Here is a 27,432-nt window from a genome sequence, read left to right as displayed (position 1 = left end):
CTGAATAAAGAAAATGTGATACACACACACACACACACACACACACAGTACACTATGGAATAGTATGCAACTGGAAACCATTATGCTTAGTGAAATAAGCCGGTCTCAAAAAGACAAATATCATGTTTTCTCTGATATGTGGCAGTTAATATAGAATACCCAAAAATGTATAAGAATGAAATGGTCATTTGGGGATATGATTGTCATTTTTAGCCCTCATTTATGTTCCTGTGGAACTGTGGTCTTCTGACTTTTTACTGGTTGAATATTATTATTAGTGGCAAATTAAGCCTGTGAATATAGATTGGATTAAAATATATTTGCAGGGGCCGGTGCAGTGGCGCAGAGAGTTAAAGCCCTTGCCTGTGGCACCGGCATTCCATATGGGCACCGGTTCTAGTCCTGGCTGTTCCTCTTCCAAAACAGCTCTCTGCTATGGCCTGGGAAAGCAATAGAAGATGCCCAAGTCCTTGGGCTCCTGCACGCACATGGAAGACCCAGAGGAAGCTCCTGGCTCCTGGCTCCTGGCTTCAGATCGGTGCAGCTCTGGCCATTGCAGCCGTCTGGGGAGTGAACCAGCAGATGGAAGACCTTTCTCTCTGTCTCTACCTCTCTCTGTAACTCTGTCTTTTAAATAAATAAAATAAATCTTTTTAAAAATATATCTTCGCAAAAACTGATAGAGAAAGGGGAGGGAGGGAGGAGGATTGGAAAGTGAGGGAAGTGTTCTTGTCTTCTTGGATCTGTAACTATGGAAATCATAAAATGTGTTCTCTTTATATTACTAAAAATAGGGGCCAGTGCTGTGGTATAGCAGGTTATACCACTACCTGCAGCACCGGCATCCCATATAGATGCTGATTTGAGCCCTGAATGCTCCATTTCCTGTACAGCTCTCTGCTAATGTGCCTGGGAAACCAGCAGAAGTCGGCCCAAGTGCTTGGACCCCTGCCCCTCATGGGAGCCCCAGAAGAAGCTCCTGGCTCCTGGCTTCAGCTTAGCCTGGCCACAGTTGTTGTGGCCATTTGTGGAGTGTGCCAGAGGATAGAAGATCTCTCTCTTTCTCTCTCTCTGTTTCTCCGTCTCTATCTCTGTAAATCTGCCTTTCAAGTAAATAAAATAAATCTTTAAAAATAATAATGAATACTCCTATTGAAATAATAAAGCATGACTCCCTGAATATTTTATTTTCAAAAGTGCAGTTTTGTTTGCTTCCTTTGCCCAAGATAATGCAAAGGGAAATATCAAATAATTTTTATAAATAATCACAGAAAACAAACATCAGTGCAACTAGAAAATAACAACACTTGCCCCCAATTTGAGTTTCTAACCCATAACCGTGCCCCAAAAATGCATAAATTTTTCAAATAAAGATTAAGAAGTGTTGGTGGAATTTAAGGGAAATGCTATCCAAATACCAAAAAAAAAAAAATCAGTCCTAGGAAGGAAACAGGAACAAAGCAGAACTTCAGTATTACATTGCCACCTACTGGCTAGAAGTCTTCATAGCAAATATGTGACCTGATCCTCAAACAGAAGATTGGATTAGGAAGGAAAGTAACAGCTATTCAGATTCCTTAGAGCACATAACTTCCAATAATAATAATAATAATGATAATAATATCATCCACATTAATTTATTTTTGGAAAAAAGTTAGAATATCTATAAGATGACATTTGAAGGGTGAAGGGTGAGATAACAGTTTTGGAAACACATCTACAATCTTTAAATGCTTTAAGAACTTAAATCTTACAGTCAAAACAGCATATAAAATGTCATTTCAGCTCTGTAGGTAGCTACATAAAAAATTCTTTAAGCAAGAGATGCACAATTGCATTTCACTGCCAACAAATATAATATTGATAATATATTTAAATGTTAATGAAACCTTTATCAGAGAAGTAACAGAATACACAGAGCAAATGACATGTCAAAAAGTGGAACATAAAAACATATTTTCTAAAAGAAAATCCAAAGACCATTCAGATAAAGTAGTAAAAAATAAATGTTTTCTTAGTATCACAGAACCTTTACCATCTAGAATATACTTAATACAACCTCCTTTTTATCCTAATGACATTCTTGTTTATTTCCTTACATTCTAACATTCTTAAAATCTTGGCATGCATTATTGAAGATTCATCTCTCCTGAACACTAAACCCTTAGGACCCAGAATTACAAGCTAGGGCTTGTTGTCAGTCTATAGGACGCTCCTGCATGTTATCTTTATATAATAACCAGACTTCAGAATCCCCTATCAATGTGACCCGGGTCTTCCAAATTAAAATTCACCAACACGCTCCCAGCAGTTGGTACAGTTTCAAGTGTCTTTGGATTGATGGTGATTATCACCTGGCCCATGAAAGTCAAGGTCTTTGCTTGTTCATAGATGGTTGATTGCAGATAAGAATATGATGAGAAAAGTCACATTCCCACAGACATAAATTGTCAACACTGCCTTTTTAAAAGCATGACCCTGAAAGAAAAATTGAGATATAAAAGAAGTACTACAATTAAGGTTTGTGTCAATAAACAAGGAAAGACCTTACCTCTGCTTCCGCTGCAGTAAAAGACTGAAGGATCTGAATTCTGTCATCATCCAGTATTTCCACTGTCAAGAACAGTGACATAAGTTTATCAGGACAGTGTTAGACAGCTACACTAACTTTACAAAAGAAAAAAAATATTGTTTTGAGGTGTTCACTCATTTCCAGGTTGTAAATTCTCCCTTTTCAACCTACTAAACATTGCAAACTTCCTGAATATTCAAGGCTCTCATAAATTGGGACAAGCTGGTCATTACACTGTTTTGTGAGAGGGCTTAACATGTGCCCTCTTCTTCTGGTTGATCAACAGCATGACAAGCCTAACAACCAAAATTTGGGGACTTTTGCAATTGACAAATTAAAATTGCATTACTTATGGCATACCACATGAGCGTTTGATGTATATATGCATTGTGGAATGGTTAAATCAAGCTAATTAATGTAACAATCCAATTTTCCACTACCTATGTGTTTTGGATAATAAGCCTTAATTCTGTGCTCATCAAATGTCCCATGTAGATGGCCTTATCAAAAACCAAAAGTGGAAGGGCAGATGCTTACTACCCAGCTTCCAAAACCCACCCAGGCTCCTAGGTTCACAGCACAGATCAGGGTGCCTCAAACAGTTTGTGGAAAGATGGGATTAAAAGACAAGGGTATGGGCAGTCATTTGGTCTAGAGGTTAAGTTACCACTAAATCCACACCCCATATCAGAGTGCTTGGGTTTGAGTCTCAATCCCAGCTCCCAACTCCAACCTCCTTGTAATACAAACCCTGAGAGGCAGCGGGTGATGACTCAAGTAATTGGGTTCCTGCCACCCATGCAGGAGACATGGATTCAGTTCCTGGCTCCCAGCTTTGACCTCAGTCAGAGGTCTCTGCAAGTATTTGGAGACTGAAACCAATGGATGAGTGCTCTATATCTCTCTTGGATTTTTCTCTTCCTCTCTCCCTGCCTCTCAAATTAATAAATTTTGGTGAAAAAAGACTTAAAACTCATGCATAGTTTTTTCATAATACATATATTCATAGACTTTTTTGAAAACATCTTATATGCATGAATTTCAAAACTTTTTTCAACCAGAATAAACTTATCTTTTAATTTCATCTTCTGTGACCTTTTTGAAGTATGCCTGTACACTAGACAATAAGGTTTTGTTTATAGAAGTTCATCTTCACTTATTGGGAGGAAAAAACTAGTTAAGATGCAGAAGACACAACCCAGAATCTAAGCTATTTTAAAACATCATCCTTTCTCTACTATCTCTCCTCTCCTACTGATGGTTACAGGTATCTTGACCCTGCTTGGCTTCAAGACCAAAACAGAATTTGCCATTAAAAAGCATGAGAAAGTAGGTCTTCATTATCTCACTCACTATCTTGCTAGCTATATACATACATGTATGACAACCTAAGTGTTTAAGTATGCCATACATGTGAAATGTGCGGCTCTGCCTGTGTGACTTGGGTCCCTCCATCCCAGGCACTCAGAATTCCCAGTGAGTACTGGCTCCAAGTCATAGCAGCAGGCAAAGTGAAAGTATTCATAAACAAGACATCTTCCCTGAAGCCTAATCTCATTCCCCTCCATTTTTCCTTACAAACTCTAGTTCTAATGAATGTAACAAACAAAAGACAGAAATTTTCCACAATTTTTACCAGTGGCTGAGTAATCAAAATAGAAATTTTGGGGGCAGTGCTGTGGCATAACCAGTAAGGCCACCACCTGTAACACCAGCATCTTATATGAGGACCAGTTCATGTCCCAGCTGTTCCACTTCTGATCCAGCTCCTTGCTAATGGCCTGGGATCAGTAGCAGAAGATGCCCCAAGTGTTTGGGCCCCTTGCTTCCAGGTGGGAGGCCTAGATGGCGTCCTCGTGGCTCAGCCCTGACCATTGTAGTCATCTGGAGAATGAACCAGCATATGGAAGAGCTCTGTCTCTGTCTCACTCTCTCTCTGTAACTCTGACTTAAAAAAAAAAAAAAATAGAAAATTTTAATGAGCCACCATGCAACAGTCAACTCCAAGTATCAAGAAACTTAGTATTTTCCAAAAACTTGTATAGTAGTGACTCTCGTAACATGGCTTTTTGTACAAATTACCTTGTCGAGAGAGTCGGTAAGCATGGATCTCCAGAACAATCTCCGTCCCAATGTGCCAGGCTACAAACCCAATCATTGCATAGGTTTTCTGTGGGTCAGGAAGATTTAATCCTGGTAAATCCATCCCCAGGAACATTGCTGCCACTAAGTGTAAAAGAAAAAAGATTATATTCAAATGTAGTAATTGTATGTTGATACTTGCATATATGTATTCTATTAAGTAAAACATACTGAAAGAATTTGTGAGATGAATAAGATGAATATTTAAGTAGAAGTAGTCAATTTAGTCCTTTTTTATTGTAAGACTAGGTAGAATAAGATGGTAACTATAACTATGAACTACCAATTGTTAAGAAAACAGGCGGGGGCTGGTGCTGTGGCATAGTGGGTTGAGCCATCATCTGCAGCACCAGCAACACATATGGGTACCAGTTCATGTCCTGGCAGCTCCACTTCTGGCACAGCTCCCTGCTGATGTGCCTGTAAAAGCAGCAGAGAATGGCCCAAGTCCTTGGGCCCCTACACTCACATGGGAAATGTGGAGGAAGCCCCTGGCTCCCAGCCCCAGCCATTGCAACCATTTGGAGAGTGAACCAGGAGATGGAAGATTGCGCTCTCTCTCTCTGTCTGTCTCTCCTTCTCTCTCTGTAACACTGAATTTCAAATAAATAAATAAATCAGAAATAAAGAAGGAAGGAAGGAGGGAAGGAAAGAGGGAGGGAGGAAAAGGGGGGGGGAGGGAAGAAAGGGAAAAGAAAAAAAGAGAAAGAGAGAAAAGAAAACAGGCAAACTTTCCAGAAAGTTTTAAATATATAATGTAGGATGAGAGAGAACCATGAAAACCATTGCTAATTGTATTCCATCTTCCACAGAGCATCCATAGACTACAGACATGCTAGGACCACAGGAGGTACCTGGTTAGGTATTTATTATAAATCTGTAAGGCAAGAAAACATACCAGATAATCAATCATACTTGTCTTTTGAAAACCACTCTACCCTGGAGAGTATCCGTCCCATTAAATGAGCCTGGAGATGGGGAGTATGATGGTTCTAGTAGGATTTGGCTCCCAAATGCATGTAGATATTTAAAGTTAAAACCTCAAAATCTTACGTTAATGCACTTAGAGGATGGGAAACTTAGAGCCAGTTATGGCATGGGCCTAATCCAGTTAAGAGGTGGGCCTGGTGGAGGAGACTTAGGTCACTGGGGGCATGCCCTTGGGAAGCAGTATGGTGACAGTTTATTATAGAAGCCTGAGTTGGGCCCAGCCTCTCATTCTGCTTCCTAGTTTGCCACATGATCCCTTCCCTGCATACATTCTGTCACTGGCAACTTCCAGGCCCACCAGACAGCCAAACCAATGTAGTCCACCTGATCTTGAACTGTACAACTTTAAAACTCTGTGTCAAAATAAGTCTCCCTCCTTCAAAAGTACTTTTCTAAGGTATTTTGTTATAGAGACAAAAAGCTGATTAATACAGAAGTCTTACACCCAACAGCCCCACCTCAGCCCACCCCACAAATGAACATCAACTTAAGCTGCTCAAATGTTTGGTCATCAGTATGTTATTCTGCTGGCAAAGGAAAATGCTTTAAAAAGTCTTCAAAGGAGAGTTTTAAAGTCTTTTTTTTAACTTTAACTTTAAAGCTGAAATAATGACTTAAATAGTTACCTCTAGAAATTACTTTCTGGAGTTCAATGTTTAAGGATGATTTCTCCTCAACAACCAATTACTCCAATTACTAATGCATCTAAAAATCATTTAAGCCAAATTACAACTTGCAATATAAACAGCCAGCAATTAAATATGAATAAGTGGCATCACAACTACTCACCTGCTATTATTCTCGCAGCTGTTCCCATACCCCAATGAGTCCAGTTAAACATTTTCCTTCTACCAAAATAAGAAACCAATCAGTATTCTTGAAAGTGATGGTTCTACGATTAATTCCCAAGAGAACACAGAACATATCATTTTTCCTGATTGCCTGGGAATTAGAAATCTGAACTACATTTTAAAGGCTTTTAAAGACAATTTTTCAACTGAATTTTTTTAAGATGCAAAATGTTTCAACTTAAAAAGAGATTTGTTTGCCAGCTAATGAAATCCACATTGAGAGGATTTATATATAAAACCTATAGGTACCTTGGGTCATGTAAAGGTGGCCTGAAGGCTGCCAGAAGTGGCTGAAGAACTGCTAAGGTCATCACAACACAACCAAGGTACGGGTGGTAACCTGCATGCTAAACAAAGTCACGTCATCTCAATGTCACGTCGTCATCAGGTGAAAACTGATACGCAAATATGTAGGCTTAGTGTGTTTCCATAGCCTTAAACACTTGAGGAGGAGGAGGCGGGGGGGGGGGGGGGATGGGAACATTTACAGAGTATTCACTTAGTTTACCAACTAGATCATTCATGCTTACTATAATGCTTGACAATGGGTATAAATACTGCATATTTATAAATGGGAAAACTGAGGTTTGGAGACATCAAGTACTGTGGTCAAAGCCAGAAAGCACATGGTTGTGGTGGAGTCCTGGTGCAGAATGCTGCCTCTCTCTACTCAGGATGTTAGATGACCACCAATGCCAGGACATCCAGGTGCAGGCCCTGGTCACTCTCCATATGTTGAGAGCAATCATTTGCAATGATTGATGAGACCTCTGTTTCCCTGAGTTGTGAGTTCTATATGGTTCCTTGTAACACTGAAGCTTAACAGGATCTTAGTCACTCAATAAATGTTTTTAACTGAGTGAATAACCTGTAGAGCCACTGTATTAAAAGCTTATCTCCTCTGTTCTGAATGAAGCCCTAACCCAAGCAAAACCATCTACACAGTATCTCCATAGTTTTCTGCTACTCTCCTCCTTAAGGGATGCTGTATGCCTCCTTACAACAGCAGAGTTGGATCAAATCCTTTGCACAGGATTCTACTTGAATCCTTCCAAGAACTAGATGATGCTCCAACCTGTGCATGTTTAGATGGAGGGCCACAACAGTCTGTCATCACTGAATCCCAGGCTCAGGTAGGTTACAAATTTAGGACCTGGGACAGGGACACAGTAGTTCCCAGGCGATGTTAGGAAGCCTTGGTAAATAGCAACTACAGCTAACAGAGGAGCAACACAAAAACACTTCCAATGGGGCCAGTGCTGTGGTGTAGTGGGTAAAGCTGCTGCCTGCAGTGCTGGCATCCCATATGGGCACCAGTTCAAGTCCCATCTGCTTCACTTATGATCCAGCTCTCTGCTATAGCCTGGGAAAGCAGTAGAAGATGGCCCAAGTCCTTGGGCCCCTGCACCCATGTGGGAGACCCGGAAGAAACTCCTGGCTCCTGGCTTTGTATCGGTGCAGTTCCAGCTGTTGCGGCCATCTGGGGAGTGAGCCAACGGATAGAAGATCTCTCTCTCTTTCTCTCTCTCTCACTCTCTGACTCTACCTCTCTGTTCAAATAAATAAATCTTAAAAAAAGACAAAAAATAAAAAACACTTTCAAGTCAAGGAGTCAGTTATTCATGGATAAAATTTTAACCACCACTGTGGAAGCATATATATATATATATATATATATATACTGCAGCAACAAAATAATTCATGTATGTCTTAGAATGTGCTGGGAACTATCCTAAGTACTTTCAATTAATTAATTCACAGTCATGCAGGAAGCTTACCAGATAGACAATATGCTATCCCCATTTCTACAGATCAGTTAACCAAAGGACAGAGAAGTAATGGAAATTGCCCAAGGTGTCCTACAAAATAAGTGATGATGCCAGTATTTGAATCCATGTAGTCCAGCTGTAGACTAGTGCTCTTAACTTTTATACTACTTTATTCATAAATGGGAAAGGCTACAAACCCAAGTTCTGAAATATTAAATCTTGATATCAAATTCTGACTGGCTATATATCTGAAAAACTAATGAAAGCACAGGCTCTGAACTTAGGTATGTCACTTATTCTTGATGAGCTGCATCCATTCCTTTACTAATATTTACTAAGTATTGACTATGTACCAGAATCTTTTCTGGGTATTTGGGATGTGCCAGTATACATCCCGGTAAACACTGCTGCTCTCAAAGAACTAATATCATACTTGGGGGCGGGGGGACAGACAAAGAAAAAATATAAAAATTAAATGAATTATATGAAATGTCATAAGGCAGTGAAAGGTTTAGGGGCAAAAATAGAGCCAAGCAAAGACTTGAAGAACTTGAGGGAGTGAGGAGAGACTGCCAGGCAGAAGGAAGAATCCTAGCAAAGAGGATACAGAGCAGGAGAAGACTGGCATGTCTGCAGACCTGCATGAAGGCCCTGTGGAAGGAGGTGAAAGAGGGAGTCAGTTCAGAGAATAATTGGGAACCAATTTTGCTTTTGCTCTGAGTATAACTGAGAAACATTACAGAAAACACTTTGGGGCATAGGAATGACATGATCTCATTTACAGTTTTGGGTGAAAAATCACTCTGCCTTCTTTGTTGAAAATAGACCGTGGGTGAACAAGGGTGAAGTGAGGAGACCAGTGAGGTAGCTACTGGAAAAAGTCCAAACAGAAGATGATGGTGGCTCAAACCCATCAGTGAAAGTGAGGGAAGTATTGGATTAGGAATGTATGTTAAATGTAGAGTCAACAGGACTGCCCAATGAATTGGATATAGCATAAGCAAGAGAGCATAGTTAAGGATAATTCAAGGTTTTGGTCTAGAAATGGAACTCTAACACTTAATGTGGGATGGCAGCAGTAGAGCAGAATAGGTAAGAAATCCCCTTGAGGACATGTTAAGTTTGAGATGTCCTGGACATGCAAGTACACGTCCTAAGCTGGACCTGAGCTGGATATGTGAGTCTCAAGCCAGGGGAGAAGACTTGGTTAGAGAGAAAAAATTTGGGTTAAGCCTCATTCTCTTCATTTGTGACAAGGGATCCTCATCAACAGCTACTTCAAATAAGATTTACATTGGATAACACAATAAAGCAAGTGCCACAAATGGACACATAGCACTTAGCAACTTATGCCAACTTAGGAGTAATTATACTATTAGGTAGACAATTTATAAGGGTACTTCAAAAGGTTGATAGAAAATGGAATTTAAAGAGATTCATTTTAGTGGAAAAAAAAATTAAATAAATGCACAAAAGGGATTTTCAAGAAACTCATGAAAATGCATATTGTGGAAAACTATGCAGAGTTTTCAAAAATTTTTACAAGAGGGGGAAGAGATGTATAATTTGGGACATGCTCAAGCTGACTTGCCCCAAATGGTAGAGTTAGAAACATACCAGGGGATTCCAATTCAATCCCATCAAGGTGGCATGTACCAATGCCATCTCACTATTCCAAGTGATCAATTTCAGTTCACAATTGATCATAATGAAAGGACTAAGAGTCAAAGGGAGCAGATAAACAAGTCTAGTACCTGCTAACACTAACCGAAAGAATAAATAAAGGGGAGAGTGATCCAACATGGGAAGTGAGATACTCAGCAGACTCATAGAATGGCAGATGTCCTAAATAGCACTCTGGCCTCAGAATCAGCCCTAAAGGCATTCGGATCTGGCTGAAAAGCCCATGAGAGTATTTCAGGCATGGAAAGCCAAGACACTCTGGCAAAAGATCTCTGTGAGTGAGATCCCAGTGGAAAGAACAGGTCTTCAAAGAAGGAGGTACCTTTCTCTGAAGGGAGGAGAGAACCTCCACTTTGACTATGACCTTGTCTAAACAAGATAAGAGTCGGAGAACTCAGAGGGCTTCCACAGCCTTGGAAACTCATGACTGGAGCATAGGGAGATTACTGATGCCATAGACAGGAGTGTCAATTGGTAAAGTCAACAACAGGAGTCACTGTGCACTTACTCCTCATGTAGGATCTCTGTCCTTAATGTGCTGTGCATTGAGATTTAATGCTATAATGAGTACTCAAACAATATATTTCACTTTGTGTTTCTATGGGGGTGCAAACTGTTGAAATCTTTACTTAATGCATACTAAACTGATCTTCTGTAAAAAAAAAAAAAAAAAAGAAAAAGAAATTATCAATTCCCAACTTGACTCTCACTGGGATTAAACATGACAATAGGTCTGATCTGATTTCATCATCATTTAAAAAAAATCATCTATTATTTTTCACTTTATGTTTCTGTGTGGGAGCAAACTGTTGAAATCCTTACTTAATGTATACTAAGCTGATCTTCTGTATATTAAGATAATCGAAAATGAATCTTGATGTGAATGGAAGGGGAGAGGGAGTGGGAAAGGGGGGAGGGTTGTGGGTGGGAGGGACGGTATGGGGGGGAAGCCATTGTAATCCATAAGTCGCACTTTGGAAATTTATATTCATTAAATAAAAGTTTAAAAAAAATTTACATCAAAATTAATATATCTCTTTGAAATAATAGTCTACCAGTTGATTGATTTGAAAAGCAGATACAGAGAGAGAGAAAGTACTTGGGCCACCTTCCATTGCTTCCCCAGATGCATTAGCAGGAAGCTGGATCTAAAGTGGAAGGTGCATTAGCAGGAAGCTGGTTGGGAAGTGGAACATCCAGAACAACAAATGAATCTTTTAATTCCATTTTTCATGAACTGTCTTAGATTTCACACTTTGAATTCTTAACACTCTATCGTGACAAAAACTCATTAATGCTATAATGTGCATATAACATTTGATGCAAACCAAAAATACATTTCATTACCAAGTTGGCATTGACATCATCATCTACCCTTGACAGACAACCATGGGAAATAGTCATCAGATCATTCAAAAAGAGAAAAGGAGGAATTTGCATAGAAATATCTTTTAGGCTCATCATGTAAGAATAAAACAGGAATCTGCTTTGACACCAAAATGGACTTATATTAAAACATCCTGCTTAAGATATATTTACCCAACTCCAGCCTCCTCTGTATACAAAAGGCATAACAAAAGCAATGCAGGTGAGCACAGATGTAGTGACCATGAGCATCCGATGCACCTGCAAGGTGAGATGACAAAGTAAGAAGACAGTTAATCACATTAGAGGAAGGAGAATGGGAAAAGGTCATGGCTTAAGATTCACTAAAGGCATGCATTCAACTGACATCCAATCACAATCTGTGGTCAGTTTAAAACAATAATATCACTGAACTTTAAAGAAAATCCTAAGCTGCCATCCTCATCATTCAAAAGTGTTTGCCACGACTTCACCTGCACAGAGCAACAAGAATGAATTTCATACACCCAGTACACTTACTTGCCAAATGCTTCCTTTCCTCCCAAAGACATTTGTTAAGCTCCACCACCAAGCATAATGCTATACCAGGTGTAATGAGCAGTAAGGAAACGAGAAAAATACTGTCTCCTGAGGAGCTTGAAACATAATTGAGTAGATAAGAGAAAAATACATGAAATGTATAATTCATTATGCAAATCAAGAGAGTAAAAGTAGGCAGTGTTAATTAATTATACCTGGATTACTTGTGCAAATCAAAACTATCTCAGTAAGTGGCTATACACTCACCATATATATCTGTGTGTGTATGTGTATACGTGTCCCCATATATGAGAATGTATGTGGATACTTCAAAAAGTTCATGGGAAATAAAGTTTTAAAAAAAATTATGGTACAGAAAAAAATTGAGATCCATGCAAAATTTTTTTCATGACCTTTTTGAAGTACCATTGTATATATACACATACACATACAAGAGTAGATAGATGATACATGTACACACACAACTATGTGCCCCATAACAATATTTTTAGAAAGCTTTTATTTAATAAATAAAAATTTCATAGGTACAGCTTTTGGATCCCATAATAATATTTAAGTCAACAACAGACCAAATATACCATGGTGGTCCCAAAAAATTATATCACCCAGTAACACTGCAGCCATGTTTGTGTAAGTACATTCTATGATGCTCATATGATTACAAAATCACCTAATGCATTTGTCAGAATGCATCCTCATCATTAAGCAACATATGTATACATATATACACACATCATAGTTCTATTTTATTTTTTTATATTAATTTTTTATTTATTTGAAAGGCAGAGAGAGACAGAGATCTTTAAATTATAGTGTGGAGTAAGTGTTTGGTGAGTGGTGGCTAAGACTGCTTGGGATGCCCACATGCCATATCGGAGGGCCTGGTTTGAATCCTATCTCTGCTTCTGATTCCAGATTCCTACTCATGTGCACCTTGGGAGGAAGCAGATGATGGCTCAAGTACTTGTGTCCCTGCCACCCATGTGAGATACCTTAACTGAGTTGCTGGCACTTTGCTACAGCCTGGCTCAGCCCCAGCTGTTATGGACATCTGAGCTGTGAACCAGCAGATGGAAGATCTCTCTGTCTCTGTTTCTCTGCCTTTTAAATAAAATTATTTAAAAAAAAAAAAACAGGGATGATTTAAACTGAAAATGAAAAGACATAAAGAGTGTCCCAGTTGGGAATTGCCACATGAACAAACAAAAGAGAAAGACAACAAATGCAATCAAGAAAGTACACACTCACACAACAAGCAGCAAGACACAGACGGGAGCAAGACTTAAATCAGCAGAGACAACAAAGCAAACACGTTGGCCCTGCCAGCCAGCTATGAGAAATGAGGTTAGGGAAGATAAACCTTAAAAGCTACAAATGTATATGAATATGAGGTGTCAAGAATACCCCCCTTAGAAAGTCAAAACATCCACAGGCAGTGTTGTTCCTTCTGCAAGCAGACATGTACATTCTAACTGGCACACACTCATTGGTCTTCCACTATACATGTAAAAATAACATAAATTTGCTTTGCTTTGTGTTGGAGAGCACTCACTGACTCTTGCTTATGTTTTTAATTGGAGACTGTCTCTGACCTAATAGGAAGAGGCAGCATGAAAAAGAAAACTTCCAGTTTCTCTTCCCATCCACACAGGAAATAAGTACATGATCCTCACTGATACAGGGCAGTCCAACTCTCATTGGCCCCTGCTCTGAAAAACTGTAAGTATTCAGTAGTTCTGCTACTCTGCCTTCCCTCACCCAAGTTTCCGCAGTGCCACAGGTGAATGAATGCTCTTCTACTATCTCTCCCCATCAACAGACATGTGAGCAAGGATCAGCTGGATCCCAAAGTCTATGGACACCCATGGCCGGAACATCTCCAGTGCAGTCTGTCTTCTCATAAAGCTGTCTGCATTTTGACCTCCATCAGATATCTTATGTCTGTTCTCAATAGGTTAATAAGCGAAAAGGAAAAAAAAAAGGATCTCAAACCTACAACAACTAAAATCACCAAAAAAGTACAACATATTTCATATGTTTTCATGTTGCAATGTTCAAAAAATACAGAAATAACATTAACCTTTTTTCTCCTCACCTACCTGAAACCAAACTGCTTCGCCAAAGAAGAAAGCTTTTGACCAAACAGGTCTGAAGAACCGAGCAACCAGTACTCCTATGCTAACAGTAGTCATCCATGCCACAAACATTAAGGCACCTACAGGTGAAAACAACATAATGGTTAATATTAAGCTCAATTAGGCTATTTCTTAGGTGACCAAGCCATATAAACATCCCAGTAAAATACATTCAGCTGACCTAAATATGACTGAAAGAGATCTTGTGCATTGTAACTCTTTCTACCACCAGGACCCTTACAGCTGATGGTTCCATAGCCCATATTGTGCACCATAAAATCTAACTACATGTATTAATTGACTTGATTTTTGCAACAATCCTATAGCATGGTTACAATTATTATTCCAGTTGTTCTGGATGAAGAATGCAAGGCTTAGAGAAGTAGTTTGTCAGGATTTAAGTCTGGTCTGCCTCCAGCAACTATGTTCTTAACCATTTATACTGGTACAGCCTGTCTGCACCTATTTCAGAATCTTCTCACATCTCACTATAAAAAAAAAAAAAAAAAAAGGTATGGATTTCTGAATCCATTACCAAACTGGAGCCACAACGAGTAGAAGCAAATTAAAAATACAATTATCTTCAAGCTTAACAGCAGCAACATTTATGTAAATTCAACTACAATGAAGAACTTTGGAGAATATAAGAGGAATATACTAAATAAGGAATTCCATCAAATGCTAATATTTTACAATGGTATAATACCTACTACAGTATCCCTCTGATTTTAAAATTCCATCTTTTTAAAAATATACCAGGCTACTTTTCAAATGGAATCAAGTTTCCTCAGTAGAACCAGAACATGGGATAGTCTTGTTTCTAGGGTACTACTCCTCCAACTTGGTTCTATTCCTTTTTAAATATATGAAGCCTAATAAAGTACTATACACTTTATACACCCCAAATACTTGTACACTGGTCAAGTCTCCAACAAAAGAACTGTATCTTTGAAATCAAACTATTGCCATAATAAAATAATCAAAGTGAAGACCACTCTTTCATTGTCATTTATTTTAATATTTGGTAAAAATTTAAGTGTATTATTAATCTGAAGCCATGGCTTCAGTTAGAAATAACTAGAATACCGTTTTAAAATTGTAGATATCTTAAAAGCTTTATTGATGATTTTAATGTGCAGTCAGGGTTAAAACAACTGAATAAGACCTACTTTCCATTTTAAATAAAAAGTAGCAAACATTAAGACAGATGATGTTACCTACAAATGTTAATGTTTAAGCATAAAAGATCTATGAAATTTTGCTGTTATGTCCATCACCATTCCAATCCAGCACTGAATCATCAGGTAAGTTCATCCCACAAAGTAGTAATAATGCTACATGTGTAACTTACCATGAACCTTCAGAAGTAGTGAAGAACGGGTCCCTCCTACATCTTTTGGATAGTCAGTCACATCATACTTTTCATATGTAATTAAAGGTTGCTGGGAGTGCCTATAAATTCGACCTGAAAAAAAAATTTTTTTATTTCTTAAGACTATGAAGCTAAATTACTTCCTCAAGGAAGAAGGAATGAAGAGATGGTCATGACATCAAAGCTTTCTTGATAACAGAAAATAATTAAAAATTAACAGAAATGCCATTCATATGCAAAAGCAACGTAAAAATACATGCAAGAACATATGGTCTTCTTGAAAAAAGTTAAAGAAATAATTTAACTAATCAAGAGACAAATAAAAATAAGGACTTGGAATGGAGAAATTATGGTAAAAGAACTAATAGCATGCAAGAAATGAGTTCAACAATCAAAATAATTACTGTTAACATCATAAGTCATTAAAAATGTCAAATACAATGTTTAAAAGAGAACATACACATTTTTTTAAATCTACAAGCCATTAACTACCTCCTGCACCTAAAATCCTAGAATACACTAACAGAAATTGTGTCTTGGGAACAAGGGTGTGTAGAGATCCAAGACAGCATTTTGAAAGTGTGGTATTTGGGCTATGGCCAATTCAGACTGAATTTGACTAAACAACCAAAATCTCAAATAATAATGACAATAACAAAGGGAGAATATGTTATTACATTATTACTATTATTATTTATTATGTATAAAATTAAATCTGAATGTACAGAATGTGTGTGTGTGCGTGTGTGCATGCATTCTAGGAATTCATCCTACAGAAAGACTTGCTTTTAACCAAAATTATGGGCAAAAATGTTCACAGCAACTTTTCTATGCTGCCAAAATATGTAAATTATGTAAAACTAAATTTCAATCATTAGGAGAGTGAGTAAATAAATTATGGAATACACATAATATTAGTATATTATATAAATGACAGGAACAATTACAAAGTTTGATAATGACAGATAAATATGAACCTTTGTCTCAAATAAATGATAAATATTGGGTCACAGACCACCACATCTCAATAATTTCCAATGTTATCTGTCCAGATGCAGCAAAACTAAAAATTAACAGAAATAAAAACAACTAGGAGGAAAATGAAACTATTTTTGAAACTGCTCTTTTTAATAACCCTTGAATTAAACAGTAAATCTAAACTCACAAGTTTTCTTAGAGAGGGATAACAATGAAGATGCTTTGTATCAAAACACATGGGCTACAATCAAGGGCTGTCCAAAAGAAGTTTTGATCATCTTAAAAGCATTTCTTTGAAAAACAAAAAAAGATAAAGCACTTAATTCAAGGTTCATTAGAAACAATAAAATACAACCTAGGGGACCAGAATGGTTAATAAAATCAATTTACTTCTTGATAACTCTGATCACAAGATAAAAGTAAACCTCATAATATTCAAAATTAACAGGATGGGAAATATAGCTGCTGATGCACAAGACATTCTTATATGAAAAGGCTATATTCATTAGCCACAAAAATTCAAAATCTAAGTGAAATGCATTAATTTCTGGGAAAATGGAATTATAAATTATAAAAATTGATGGAAGTAGTAGTCCTTCTGAAGAGTAATTACAATAGAACAAATTTTTTTAGCTAGTCAAATATTTCCATCCCACATCCAGACTGTTCAACAAGGTGAGTTCTACCATACCATAAAAGAAGCACATTTTATCTTTAAAACTTCTTATTTAATTTAAACTTTTCTACAGTTCATTCTATAAGATTAGATTAACACTTAGACTAAAATTAGGCATATGTGTGCACATATTCACACCCACACAAACACAGCCCCCCAACCATTGATCAAAATCACTTGTGAGTATAGATGCAAAAAAATGTATTAGTAAGTCAAAGTCATGTATTAAAAGAATGATAAAACATAACCAACTAAGGTTTATCCTAGGATTGTATCATTCAGAAATCTGTTAAATTTATAAGAGAGAGAGAAAGAAAAGAAAGAAAGAAAGAGAGAGAGAGAGAGAGAGGGAGAGAGAGAAAGAGAAAGAAAGAGAGAAAAAAGAAGGAAGGAGGGAGGGAGGGAGGGAGGGAAAGGGGTCCAGTGCTGTGGCATAGCTGGTAAAGCGGCCACCTGCAGTGTAGGCTTCCCATATGGGTACCAGTTCATGTCCCAGCAGCTCTCTGCTATGGCCTGGAAAAGCAGTAGAAGATGGCCCAGGTCTTTAGGTCCCTGCACTCACACGGGAGATCCGAAGGAGGCTCCTGGCTTTTGGCTTCAGATCGGCCCAGCTCCGGCCATTGCGGCCATTTGGGGAGCAAGCCAGCAGATGGAAGATATCTCTCTCTCTATCTCTCTCTATTTCTATCTCTCTCTCTCTCTCTCCGCGTCTTTCTAACTCTGCCTTTCAAATAAATAAATCTTTAAAACAAAACAAAACAAAAAAGAAATTTGTGAGAGTAATAATAATAAAAATCATCTCAAGGGCTGCCCAAAAGACATTTGGTGAAAATCAGCACATGTTCATGATATGAACTCTTAGTAAAGTTAGAAACAGAAAAACATCTCTTCAAAACAACAAAGGAAATCTAGCAGAAAAACACAACAAACAAGATACATAACATTGAATATCAGAGACATTTGAGTCATAATCAGGAACAAAAGAATGCTTGTTATGTCACCACCGCCATTCTACATTGTTCTGGGAGAACTAGACAATGCAATGAGAAAAGAAAGAAAATGAGGGCTATTAACCTATCACAGTTATCCAAGATATAAAACAGAAAATCCAAGATAATCAACTGGAAAACTAGGTAGTTAACTTCATAAGTATTCAAAGATAAGTAACTTTCCTAAATACCAAGAAATTTAGAAAATGCATGCAAAACAATGCCATTGACAATAGTTTCTTTTAGAAGACTATAAAATAGCTAGGAACAAAGTAACCAAAAAAAATAAAATAAAACAGTGTTGTGGTGCAGAGAGTTAAGCCATGGCTTGCAATACCAGCATCCCATTTTGGAGTGCCAGTTTGAGTCCTGGCTGCTCTGCTTCTGACCCAGCTCCCTGCTAATATGCCTGGGAAGGGGGCAGAAGATGGTCCAAGTGCCTGGGCCCCTGCCACCTTCTTGGGAGACCAGGATGAGTTCCTGGCTCCCGGTTTCAGCTTGGTTCAGCCCTGACTGTTGAGGCCATTCAGGGCTAAAGTAGCAGATGAAAGATTGTGTGTGTGTGTGTGTGTGTGTGTCCCTCTGTCACTCTGCCTTTTTTCAAAAACAAAAGTCTTTTATGGGATATGAAGAAAACCACAAAATTTCACTGAAAGATACATCTATACAGAATCTGAATAAATGGAATATCCTAACATGTTCTTAGATATGAAGGTTCACTGTTGCAAAGAGTTACTAATCTCCAAATAAACATGAAATTTCTTTGCAATTTGAATCACAACCCAACAGGATTTTTAACAGGATTTGACAAATCATTTCTAAAGTCCATTTAGAAGAACAGATATACAATAAAGAGTCAAGAATTCTAGGGGCAAGCATTGTGATGCATTGGGTTAAGCCACCTCCTACAATGCCAGCATCCCTTACAGACACCAGTTCAAGTCCTGGATTCTCTATTTCCAAACCAGCTCCCAGCTAATGTGTCTGGGAAAGCAGAAAATGGCACAAGTATGTGAGCCACTGTTCCCATGTGAGAGGCCCGGATGGAGTTCTAAGCTTCTGGCTTCAGCCTGGCCCAGCCCTAGCCATTGTGACCATTTGGGGAGTGAACCAGCAGATGGAAGATACCACCTTCTCTCTCTCTCTCTCTCTTTCTGTAACTCTGCCTTTCAAATATAAATAAATCTTTAAAAAAAAAAAAAAAGAATTCTGGAAAGTAGAGGGAAATTATGTTCCATCAAAATTTATAACCTATTAGAAAGCTATAGTAATTCCAACTAATGCAAGATTAGACAAGTAAACCAATGGGAGAACTAGAATAGTTTGATTTATTGATAGTTCTTTTGTTAGAGTATGGTAGAAAAGCTTTTGAAGCACTGGAGTTAAAAACGGACTAGTCAAATAATGGTGTTAGGACACCTGCTTATTCATTCATCGACTACTATCACACCATAGCCAGTTATAACAGAGAAGATCAGACATAAAGGAGAAACGAGCAGTTTCATGTAATGAATGCCTAGAGAAGACAGTGTCAAGGAGAGACAGGAACCGTCAGGAGCCGCAAAAGCATCAAAAAGAAAATGAAAATGATAAAGAAAACCATCAAAAATGACAAAGCCACTAAGAAGCTGGAAATCCTGCATTCATTGAGCAGCAGAGATGAAACCACATTCCCACAGAGCCTGAGAGACAATTCGGAAGAAAAGTGTTTTTAAACTCTGAGTCATCATCGTAGAGCTGTGGCTTATGACGCTCACCTTGCTGAAAGCAGAAGTGCGGTATAATTTTGGAGCCCCAGTGGACGGCTCCATTCTAATGTTGCAGTTCCTCTCTAGCAGAGGCTTAGTTAATGCTTAGTGCAAGACTTCACAGTATTATGTGAGCTGCAGCGTTCCGGGATTCTTTAAATAGCAGGTCATGTCATAACAAGGTCTGTACTTCACTCATCATATACATTAGTAGATGTCCTAACTGTCCTAATTTAGGTGAATTATTTATTCACCTAAATTATTTCCATCTTTGAGTTTAAAGATAGTATTTCATATAACTGCTTGTTTCAAGGTAGGGTAGCCTTCTGAAAAAAACACATTAGAAAAAGGTTGAAATGAATAGATCTTTATGAATGTGACCGAAACTCAGCACATTACATTTAGATGAGTTACAGAGATTATGTGATTGCTTTCTAAAATGACCTTGCTCTTGGATAGGGCTCTCCCAACTAAGGTGCTCATTGTGAGGCAGTGCAGGGGAGACAAGGAACAAGACTAGGACTTACTCTTCAGAAGTATTTTCATCTCATTTAAAAATTTTCTTTTTTTATTATATTTTACAGTGAGACCTTACAAAGTCTCACTGCTTTTAAGCAGACTTCAACTTATAAATGATTCACATACATATGATTAAAAAATAAAAAAGAACGATTCCTATGGTAACTCTCCTTTGTTCTTCATTACAAAGGAACTGGAGAATGAATTACCTAGAAAAACAATGTCTAACCTAGCAATTTTGGGTGTTTTTCTTTGCTTTGCATTCTACTGGCCAGTGCTGTGGCATAGCAGGCTAAGCCTCCGCCTGTGGCACCAGCATCCCATATGGGCACTGCTTGGTGTCCCAGCTGCTCCTTTTCCAATCCAGCACTCTGTTTATGGCCTAGGAAAGCAGTAGAAAATGGCCCAAGTGCTTGGGCCCCTAAACCCATGGGAGATACCTGGAAGAAGCTCCTGGCTCCTGGCTCCTGGTTCCTGGCTCCTGGCTTCGGACTGGCTCAGTTCCAGCCGTAGCAGGCATTTGGGGAGTGAACCAGTGGTTGGAAGACCTCTCTGTCTCTCTCTTTCTCTGCCTGAAACTCTGCCTCTCAAATAAATAAATAAATCTTTAAAAAAATTAAGCATGTGCTTACAACATATGTACACTTTTGTTAATAAAGATCTTCAGATATATTGCTTTAATACTCATATACATTATAAAATATAACAAAAAAGAAAATTTTTAAATGAGATGAAAATATATCTGGGCCCGGGAAGGCAGTGGAGGATGGCCCAAGTGCTTGGACCCTGCACCCACATGGGAGACCAGGAGGAAGCACCTGGCTCCTGGCTTTGGATCGGCGCAGCACGCCGGCCATGGCGGCCATTTGGGGGTGAACCAACAGAAGGAAGACCTTTCTCTCTCTCTCTCTCTCTCTCTCTCTCTCTCTCTTTCTCATTGTCTAACTCTGTCTGTCAAATAAAAAAAAGAAAAAGAAAATACATCAGAAGAGTAAGTCATAGCCTTGTTCCTTGTCTCCCCTGCACTGTCTCACAATATGCACCTTAGTTGGGAGAGCCCTATCCAAGAGCAATAAGTTATCAGACTCTAGTATGCAATAATCACCTAAAGGGCCGGCGCCGCAGCTCACTAGGCTAATCCTCCGCCTTGCGGCGCCAGCACACCGGGTTCTAGTCCCAGTCGGGGCTCCGGATTCTGTCCCGGTTGCCCTTCTTCCAGGCCAGCTCTTTGCTATGGCCCGGGAGTGCAGTGGAGGATGGCCCAAGTGCTTGGGCCCTGCACCCCATGGGAGACCAGGAGAAGCACTTGGCTCCTGCCTGCGGATCAGCGCAGTGCACCGGCCATGGCGGCCATTGGAGGTTGAACCAACGGCAAAAGGAAGACCTTTCTCTCTGTCTCTCTCTCTCTGTCCACTCTGCCTGTCAAAAAATAATAATAATAATAATCACCTAAAATGTGGTTAAAATACCAAGTCTACACACCAACTGAAATTCAGTGGTCTGGGATGGACTTAAGGAACCTTTATCTGTAGCAGTGCCTCCACATGGTTCTAAAGCAGGTTGTTTAATCTCCACACCTCACACTTGCAGAAACATCATAAGAGACAAGACAGAGATCTCCCTCCCAGGCCATCAGCACAGCAATGCAGCAGAACAAGAGATGGAGCAATGCTCTGTTCTTCACATGTATCACACACTAGGTTTTTCTGAGGGACTATCAGAACTATCACTTAAAACAAGCTTTCTATAAGAAGCTATGGCCTGTTTCTACAATGCTGATCTGTGCAGAAACCTTTGCCATTGTCACACACAATTTATTTTACAAAAGACTTCCTCCCTTGAAATGAAATTGCTTTTGTTTTTATCTGTATTTATTTAAAAGGCAAAGAGAGAGAGAAATCTTCCATCTGCTGGTTCACTCCCCAAACGTCCACAACAGCCAGGAATGGGCAAGACCAAAGTCAGGAGCAAAGATCTCCATCCAGGTCTCCCACATGGTGGCAAGGACTCAGTACCTGCTGTCTTCTGAGGCATGCATTAGCGGGAAGCTGGACCAAGCATTAGCAGGAAGCAGAGACAGCACTTGATCCCAGCCACTCCAACATGAAACGCAAGTCTCCCAAGTTAGCGCCTAACCTGTCGAGTCACAATGTCTGTCCCACTTTTCTTTTAAGGTATCAGTTTTTTAAGTATAAAACTTTAAAGTGTAAATGACAACTGTTAAAATCCCTCACAATTTAACAAATACTTCTGAGCTAATAATCATTTATGGCTCACCTAGAACATGCAGAGCGGCAATGGAAGCAGCCTGGAATTTTTACAACTGGAAGAACCTGGCTTTACTGCCAGATTTTCCTGCTTGTTTCATTTGGGCAATGTGATTCCTACTTGCAAAGCCTCTGCAAGAAGTGAATGAGATGTGCATAATGTGAGGTAAGAGATGGCTGCAATAATAATAGTAGCATGCAAGTCTAGCAGTAACTATTTTCAACAAAATTATTTGATCTTCTCCTCTTTAAAAATTCATTTTCTCATTTTCCCATGTTCTAAATTACTGAATACACAGGCTCTGAGGTAGAGTGGGGGTTCCAGCTCTGCCATTATTGAAATGTCTGGGCAAATGACTTGATCTCCCTAAGCCTTGGTTTCCCCCTAGAGGAAATAATATTACAACTCTAGATTTTCTTTTATGAAGATAAAATTGAAGAATCTATGTAAAATGCTTAACCCACAAACACTAAGTAATTTTAGTCTTTATTATCACTTAGCCAAGAAATTTTCAAGCTATGTTTGCTGTAGCTTGTACAAATAAGAACCCATGATTGGACTAAGATAAATGCACCTACAAGTAAATGCACGAATGTTCCTAGATTTTCTCTAACACTCAGGAGATATTTTAGCCTGCTTCAAAACGCACTTGGGGCTCCACTATACCAACAGTAGAAAAATCAAATCACATGCTAGCCTGGCTATAACACATTTCTTGGTCTTCCTTTTTGTTTACCCTGACCTCCTACCCCAACTCTCCATTGTATATGTCCAGCTTCTCACCATTTTCAAAGTAGGCTACATTCTCAAAATTTGGAGCCACATTATCTCCAGAGAGATGAGTCACTAAGTTCTACAGTGGCATTTCCTACAGTTCAAAGCATCATTAGCTCGGATGTTAAATAAAATCTGATTATTCCTATGTGTTGTGATATACACCGAGGTCACCTTCATAAGGACAAACTAAACATACAGATTCCTAATACCGGCTTAGACTCTACTGGGCATTGGAACCACTTAAAAGGATGCAGGGCAGCATGGTAAACTCTCCTTCAGTGGGAGCTCTTATAGCAGCGAATTCAACTGAGCAGGAGCTTGACCCTCTTGCCACCACCCTGGAGACAGCTCAGGTCCATGGATATGAGATTCTTATCAGGAGGGTTTTCCCACAAGAGCTAATATCTATTGCAACAATACCAAAGGCAGTGTCTAAGGTCCTTGTGAGGGACATGCCATTGTTCCCACACTCCAGGAAATCCAAAGGGACAGCTTCTTACAAAGGATTTATAGTTGTTCTGTTCCAAATGTATTCTACCAACCAGAAGCCATTTTGATCACAAATAACATTGTCTTCTAACGGAGTTGATACTCTATCGAGTTTCCAGGGAAACAGAACTAGAAGGCTAACCAAAAGTCAAATTTTCAGGAAAAATGGAAAGGGGTTATGACAATTTACCCACAAATGTGTACCTTAAAGATGAACAATTACAGGGGCTGGCATTGTGGCGCAGCAGGTTAAGCTGCCACTTGCAACACTGGCATCCCGCATCAGAGTGCTGGTGCAAGTGCCAGTGCCTCTGCTTCTGATATAGCTTACTGCTAATGCACCTGGGAAGGCAGCGAGGAGACCAAGAGATCTGGTTATGGCTTCACATTGGTCCAGCCTCAGCTGTAGCAAGCATTTAGGAAGTGAACCAATGAATGGACAATCTTTTTCTTTTTCTTTCTCTCTCTCTCTCTCTCCACCTCTCTCTGTCACTCTGCCTTTCAAATAAATTAATAAACAAATCCTTTTTTAAAAGAGATGAGCAATTACAGTATTTCCTCCAAAAGAGTGGGAAATGGATGAAAGAAGAGATACTGAAAGAACTTTCAAAGGCATTTTATATTTGTAAAGATACTTACCATCTTTAGCTACACCATCTGCTAGAAATATGTAGTAGCTTGTGTTTAGATCAAACCTATTCTCCACCCCAGGTAAGGTGATGTTTCTTCTAAAAGAACACTGCATAATACCATCTTCCAACCTCCAAGATACATCCTCAAGAACAGCCTGCAAACACACACAGTGGGCCTTCTCAGTACCTCCAAATATTTGATCAGGTTAAGATATGATCAAGACAAGACTTGTTCTGCTGCCTTTCTTTTTTTTTTATTACAATAGACATTTATCTAAAGGAACATACCTGCAGACTAAATGCATCTTAAGTTGTGTTTCAGACTTAGCCAACTTCATAAAAACACTTGGAGGACAGCTGTATCCATTGATTCACTGATTTTTAACTCTATGATGACTTTTTTGTCATTCTCCTCTCTCTCTTCTTTCCCAGATAACCTCTTTCAGATATGGCTCAAGGTAGAACTTATCCTTCTCATATTTTGTCCATCACTCTTTAGGCAAGACCTGATGCCTCATGGTGAAACATCCGTCATTATGGAGATTGCCAGGAAGACTTATGACTTCTTTCATGGACTTATCCTCCTACATCATATCATCTCGCACTAACTCCAATTTATTGAATCCTGCAGCATTTTAATACCACTTTCAAACACCATCTATCCAATATGATGCTGCAACAGTAGGTTTTCCCAATGTTTTGACCCGAGAAGCTCAGTTGCATTTCTTAAGATCGTATGTGCAGGTTGTATCTGCAATGTAACTGTTTTTTCACTTCCTCTTTGAAGTACAAGAAACATTTTCTCCCAGTTCATTTGTCTTTATCCATTTTCCAAACATATTGTTTTTACTTTGAGCCAGAATCTCACAATTCCTCCACCCAACTTAGAGACTTAGGCAAATGACATCATTCCATCAGGCCACTATAGCTCACAATGGGAAACCCTGAAAAAAATCATTATGGCCAACAGTTAACATGGAACTAGGGAAAAGCTCCAAGCCAGCTGCGGAAGCTAAATCCATGGGAAAGCAACGCATGGTTGTCACTGAATGACAGCTACCGTTAGGTCAGCGCACTTTGCTATGTCATTAAATGATGACTACTGCTCCTTCAAAGCTCATTGGTTTGTCAATTGTCCTGTGAAAAAGGTAATTCTCTATCAGAAATAGCTCACCTTTGGCACAAATGCCATCCAAGGCACTTAAGACAATTGCCCAAGGTCAAGTCCTTATCATACTCATGTGTGGCCCTCCTCACTGGTAAAGAAACTCTTCTGTCACTAACATAGACCTCTTCTTAAAAGCTATTTCTAAGCTTTGAAAAGGGGCTGCTGCTCTGACAATCTTAACAAACCATAAAACATTTTTTTGTAAGATGCAACACAAAGGACTTAGTGACACAAGCAAAAACTCATGTTTTTCAGGGTCCAGCATTGCAGCGTAGTGGGTTAAGCTGCCAACAGCAGCCCATATCAGAGCAAGGGTTCAAGTCCTGGCCTCTTTCCAATCCAGCTCCCTGCTAATGTGCCTACAAAAAGCAACAGAAGATGGTCCAAGTGCTTGGGCCCCTGTCACCCACGAGGGGGACCTGGATGGAGTTCCTTGCTCCTGGCTTCAAAGTAGCCCAGCCCCAGACAATGTGGACATTTAGGGAGTGACTCAGTAGATGGAAGATTCCTCTCTCTCTCTCCCCTTCTGTTTGTCACTCTGCCTTCCAAATAAATAAAATAAATCTTTTTAAAAATTTCAAATTTTTCTACAAAAGTTTCTGAGGGATCACAATGAGAGAGGGACCTGCTGCCATGCCACCTCGGGCTAAGCTCCTAACTGTGGGAATTGGAGTGATCATGGAGAGTGGCCCTGGTGACAGTCACGTAGCAAGAAGGTGGACCAGTCAGGTGGAGGTACTTAGAATTTTCCACTTCTACCTTGGAGTCAATCACAGGGTGACTTCGCCCGGTCAAATGGGAAGGCTGTATATGCACCATCTGATCTTCATGAATACATATATAAGCATCATCATCACCCTGAAAAATAATTACAAATTAGAATTATTTAAAGGAATGTCAGCATCATATTAACTTTCACTAAAGGTCTTTAATGAAATCAAATACTATATGATTGTTTAAAATATAATTTACCAGGCCGGCGCCGCAGCTCACTAGGCTAATCCTCCACCTTGCGGCGCTGGCACATCGGGTTCTAGTCCCAGTTGGGGCACCGGATTCTGTCCCGGTTGCCCCTCTTCCAGGCCAGCTCTCTGCTGTGGCCAGGGAGTACAGTGGAGGATGGCCCAAGTACTTGGGCCCTGCACCCCATGGGAGACCAGGATAAGCACCTGGCTCCTGCCATCAGATCAGTGCGGTGCGCCGGCCGCAACGCGCCAGCCGCGGCGGCCATTGGAGGGTGAACCAACGGCAAAGGAAGACCTTTCTCTCTGTCTCTCTCTCTCACTGTCCACTCTGCCTGTCAAAAAAAAAAAATATATATATATATATATATAATTTACCAGGGTGGACAATTGGCACAATGGCTAAGATGCCACTTATTTTGCCCACATCCACATCAGATTGTCTGGCTTTGAGTCCTGACTCCACTTCTAATTCTGGCTTTCTGCTAAAGCACACTCTGAGAGGCAGAAGGTGATGGCCTGAGTATTTGGGTCCCCACTGCCCACATGGTAACACAGACTGAATTCTTATCTTCTGGCTTCAACTTTTCCCAGCCTTGGCTGTCACAGGCATTTGTAAGTGAACCAACAAGTGAAAGATTTCTCTCTCTCTCTCTATCTCTCCATCTCTCTATTTTTCAAATAAATAATTTTTAACTTTTAATAAAAAACAATTTACTGATTCAATCTTAAATGATATAATAAATTCTAGAGAACTGCTCCATTCACTATTTAGAAATAATTTTGTTACATTACAAAAGCACTAAA

At 39.3% G+C, this 27,432-nt stretch overlaps 1 protein-coding gene across 4 annotated transcripts in view; it reads right to left on the bottom strand.

Moving 5' to 3' along the window:
• Positions 1 to 1,621: 1,621 nt before the first annotated feature.
• Positions 1,622 to 27,432, bottom strand: part of FRRS1 (ferric chelate reductase 1) — a 57,646-nt gene continuing 31,835 nt past the window's right edge. For 3 of the 4 annotated variants that reach the window (XM_002715840.5, XM_070077992.1, XM_070077991.1), the window contains 10 exons: positions 26,423 to 26,521; positions 24,503 to 24,650; positions 15,399 to 15,512; positions 14,012 to 14,127; positions 11,547 to 11,633; positions 6,805 to 6,902; positions 6,494 to 6,552; positions 4,655 to 4,798; positions 2,552 to 2,613; positions 1,622 to 2,478 (listed from right to left, as the gene is read on the bottom strand). In XM_002715840.5, coding sequence (XP_002715886.1) covers positions 2,386 to 2,478; positions 2,552 to 2,613; positions 4,655 to 4,798; positions 6,494 to 6,552; positions 6,805 to 6,902; positions 11,547 to 11,633; positions 14,012 to 14,127; positions 15,399 to 15,512; positions 24,503 to 24,650; positions 26,423 to 26,521 — 1,020 coding nt within the window. In that variant the 3' untranslated portion in view covers positions 1,622 to 2,385. Of the gene's footprint in view, positions 2,479 to 2,551; positions 2,614 to 4,654; positions 4,799 to 6,252; positions 6,410 to 6,493; positions 6,553 to 6,804; positions 6,903 to 11,546; positions 11,634 to 14,011; positions 14,128 to 15,398; positions 15,513 to 24,502; positions 24,651 to 26,422; positions 26,522 to 27,432 lie in introns of those variants that run through there. The other variant, XM_070077993.1, reaches the window with a different exon arrangement.

This window comes from Oryctolagus cuniculus, chromosome 7 (genome assembly GCF_964237555.1).
Source record: "Oryctolagus cuniculus chromosome 7, mOryCun1.1, whole genome shotgun sequence".
Lineage (NCBI taxonomy): Eukaryota > Metazoa > Chordata > Mammalia > Lagomorpha > Leporidae > Oryctolagus > Oryctolagus cuniculus.
The sequence above is the reverse complement of the archived record's forward strand: the minus strand, read 5'-3'. Positions and strand labels throughout refer to the sequence as shown.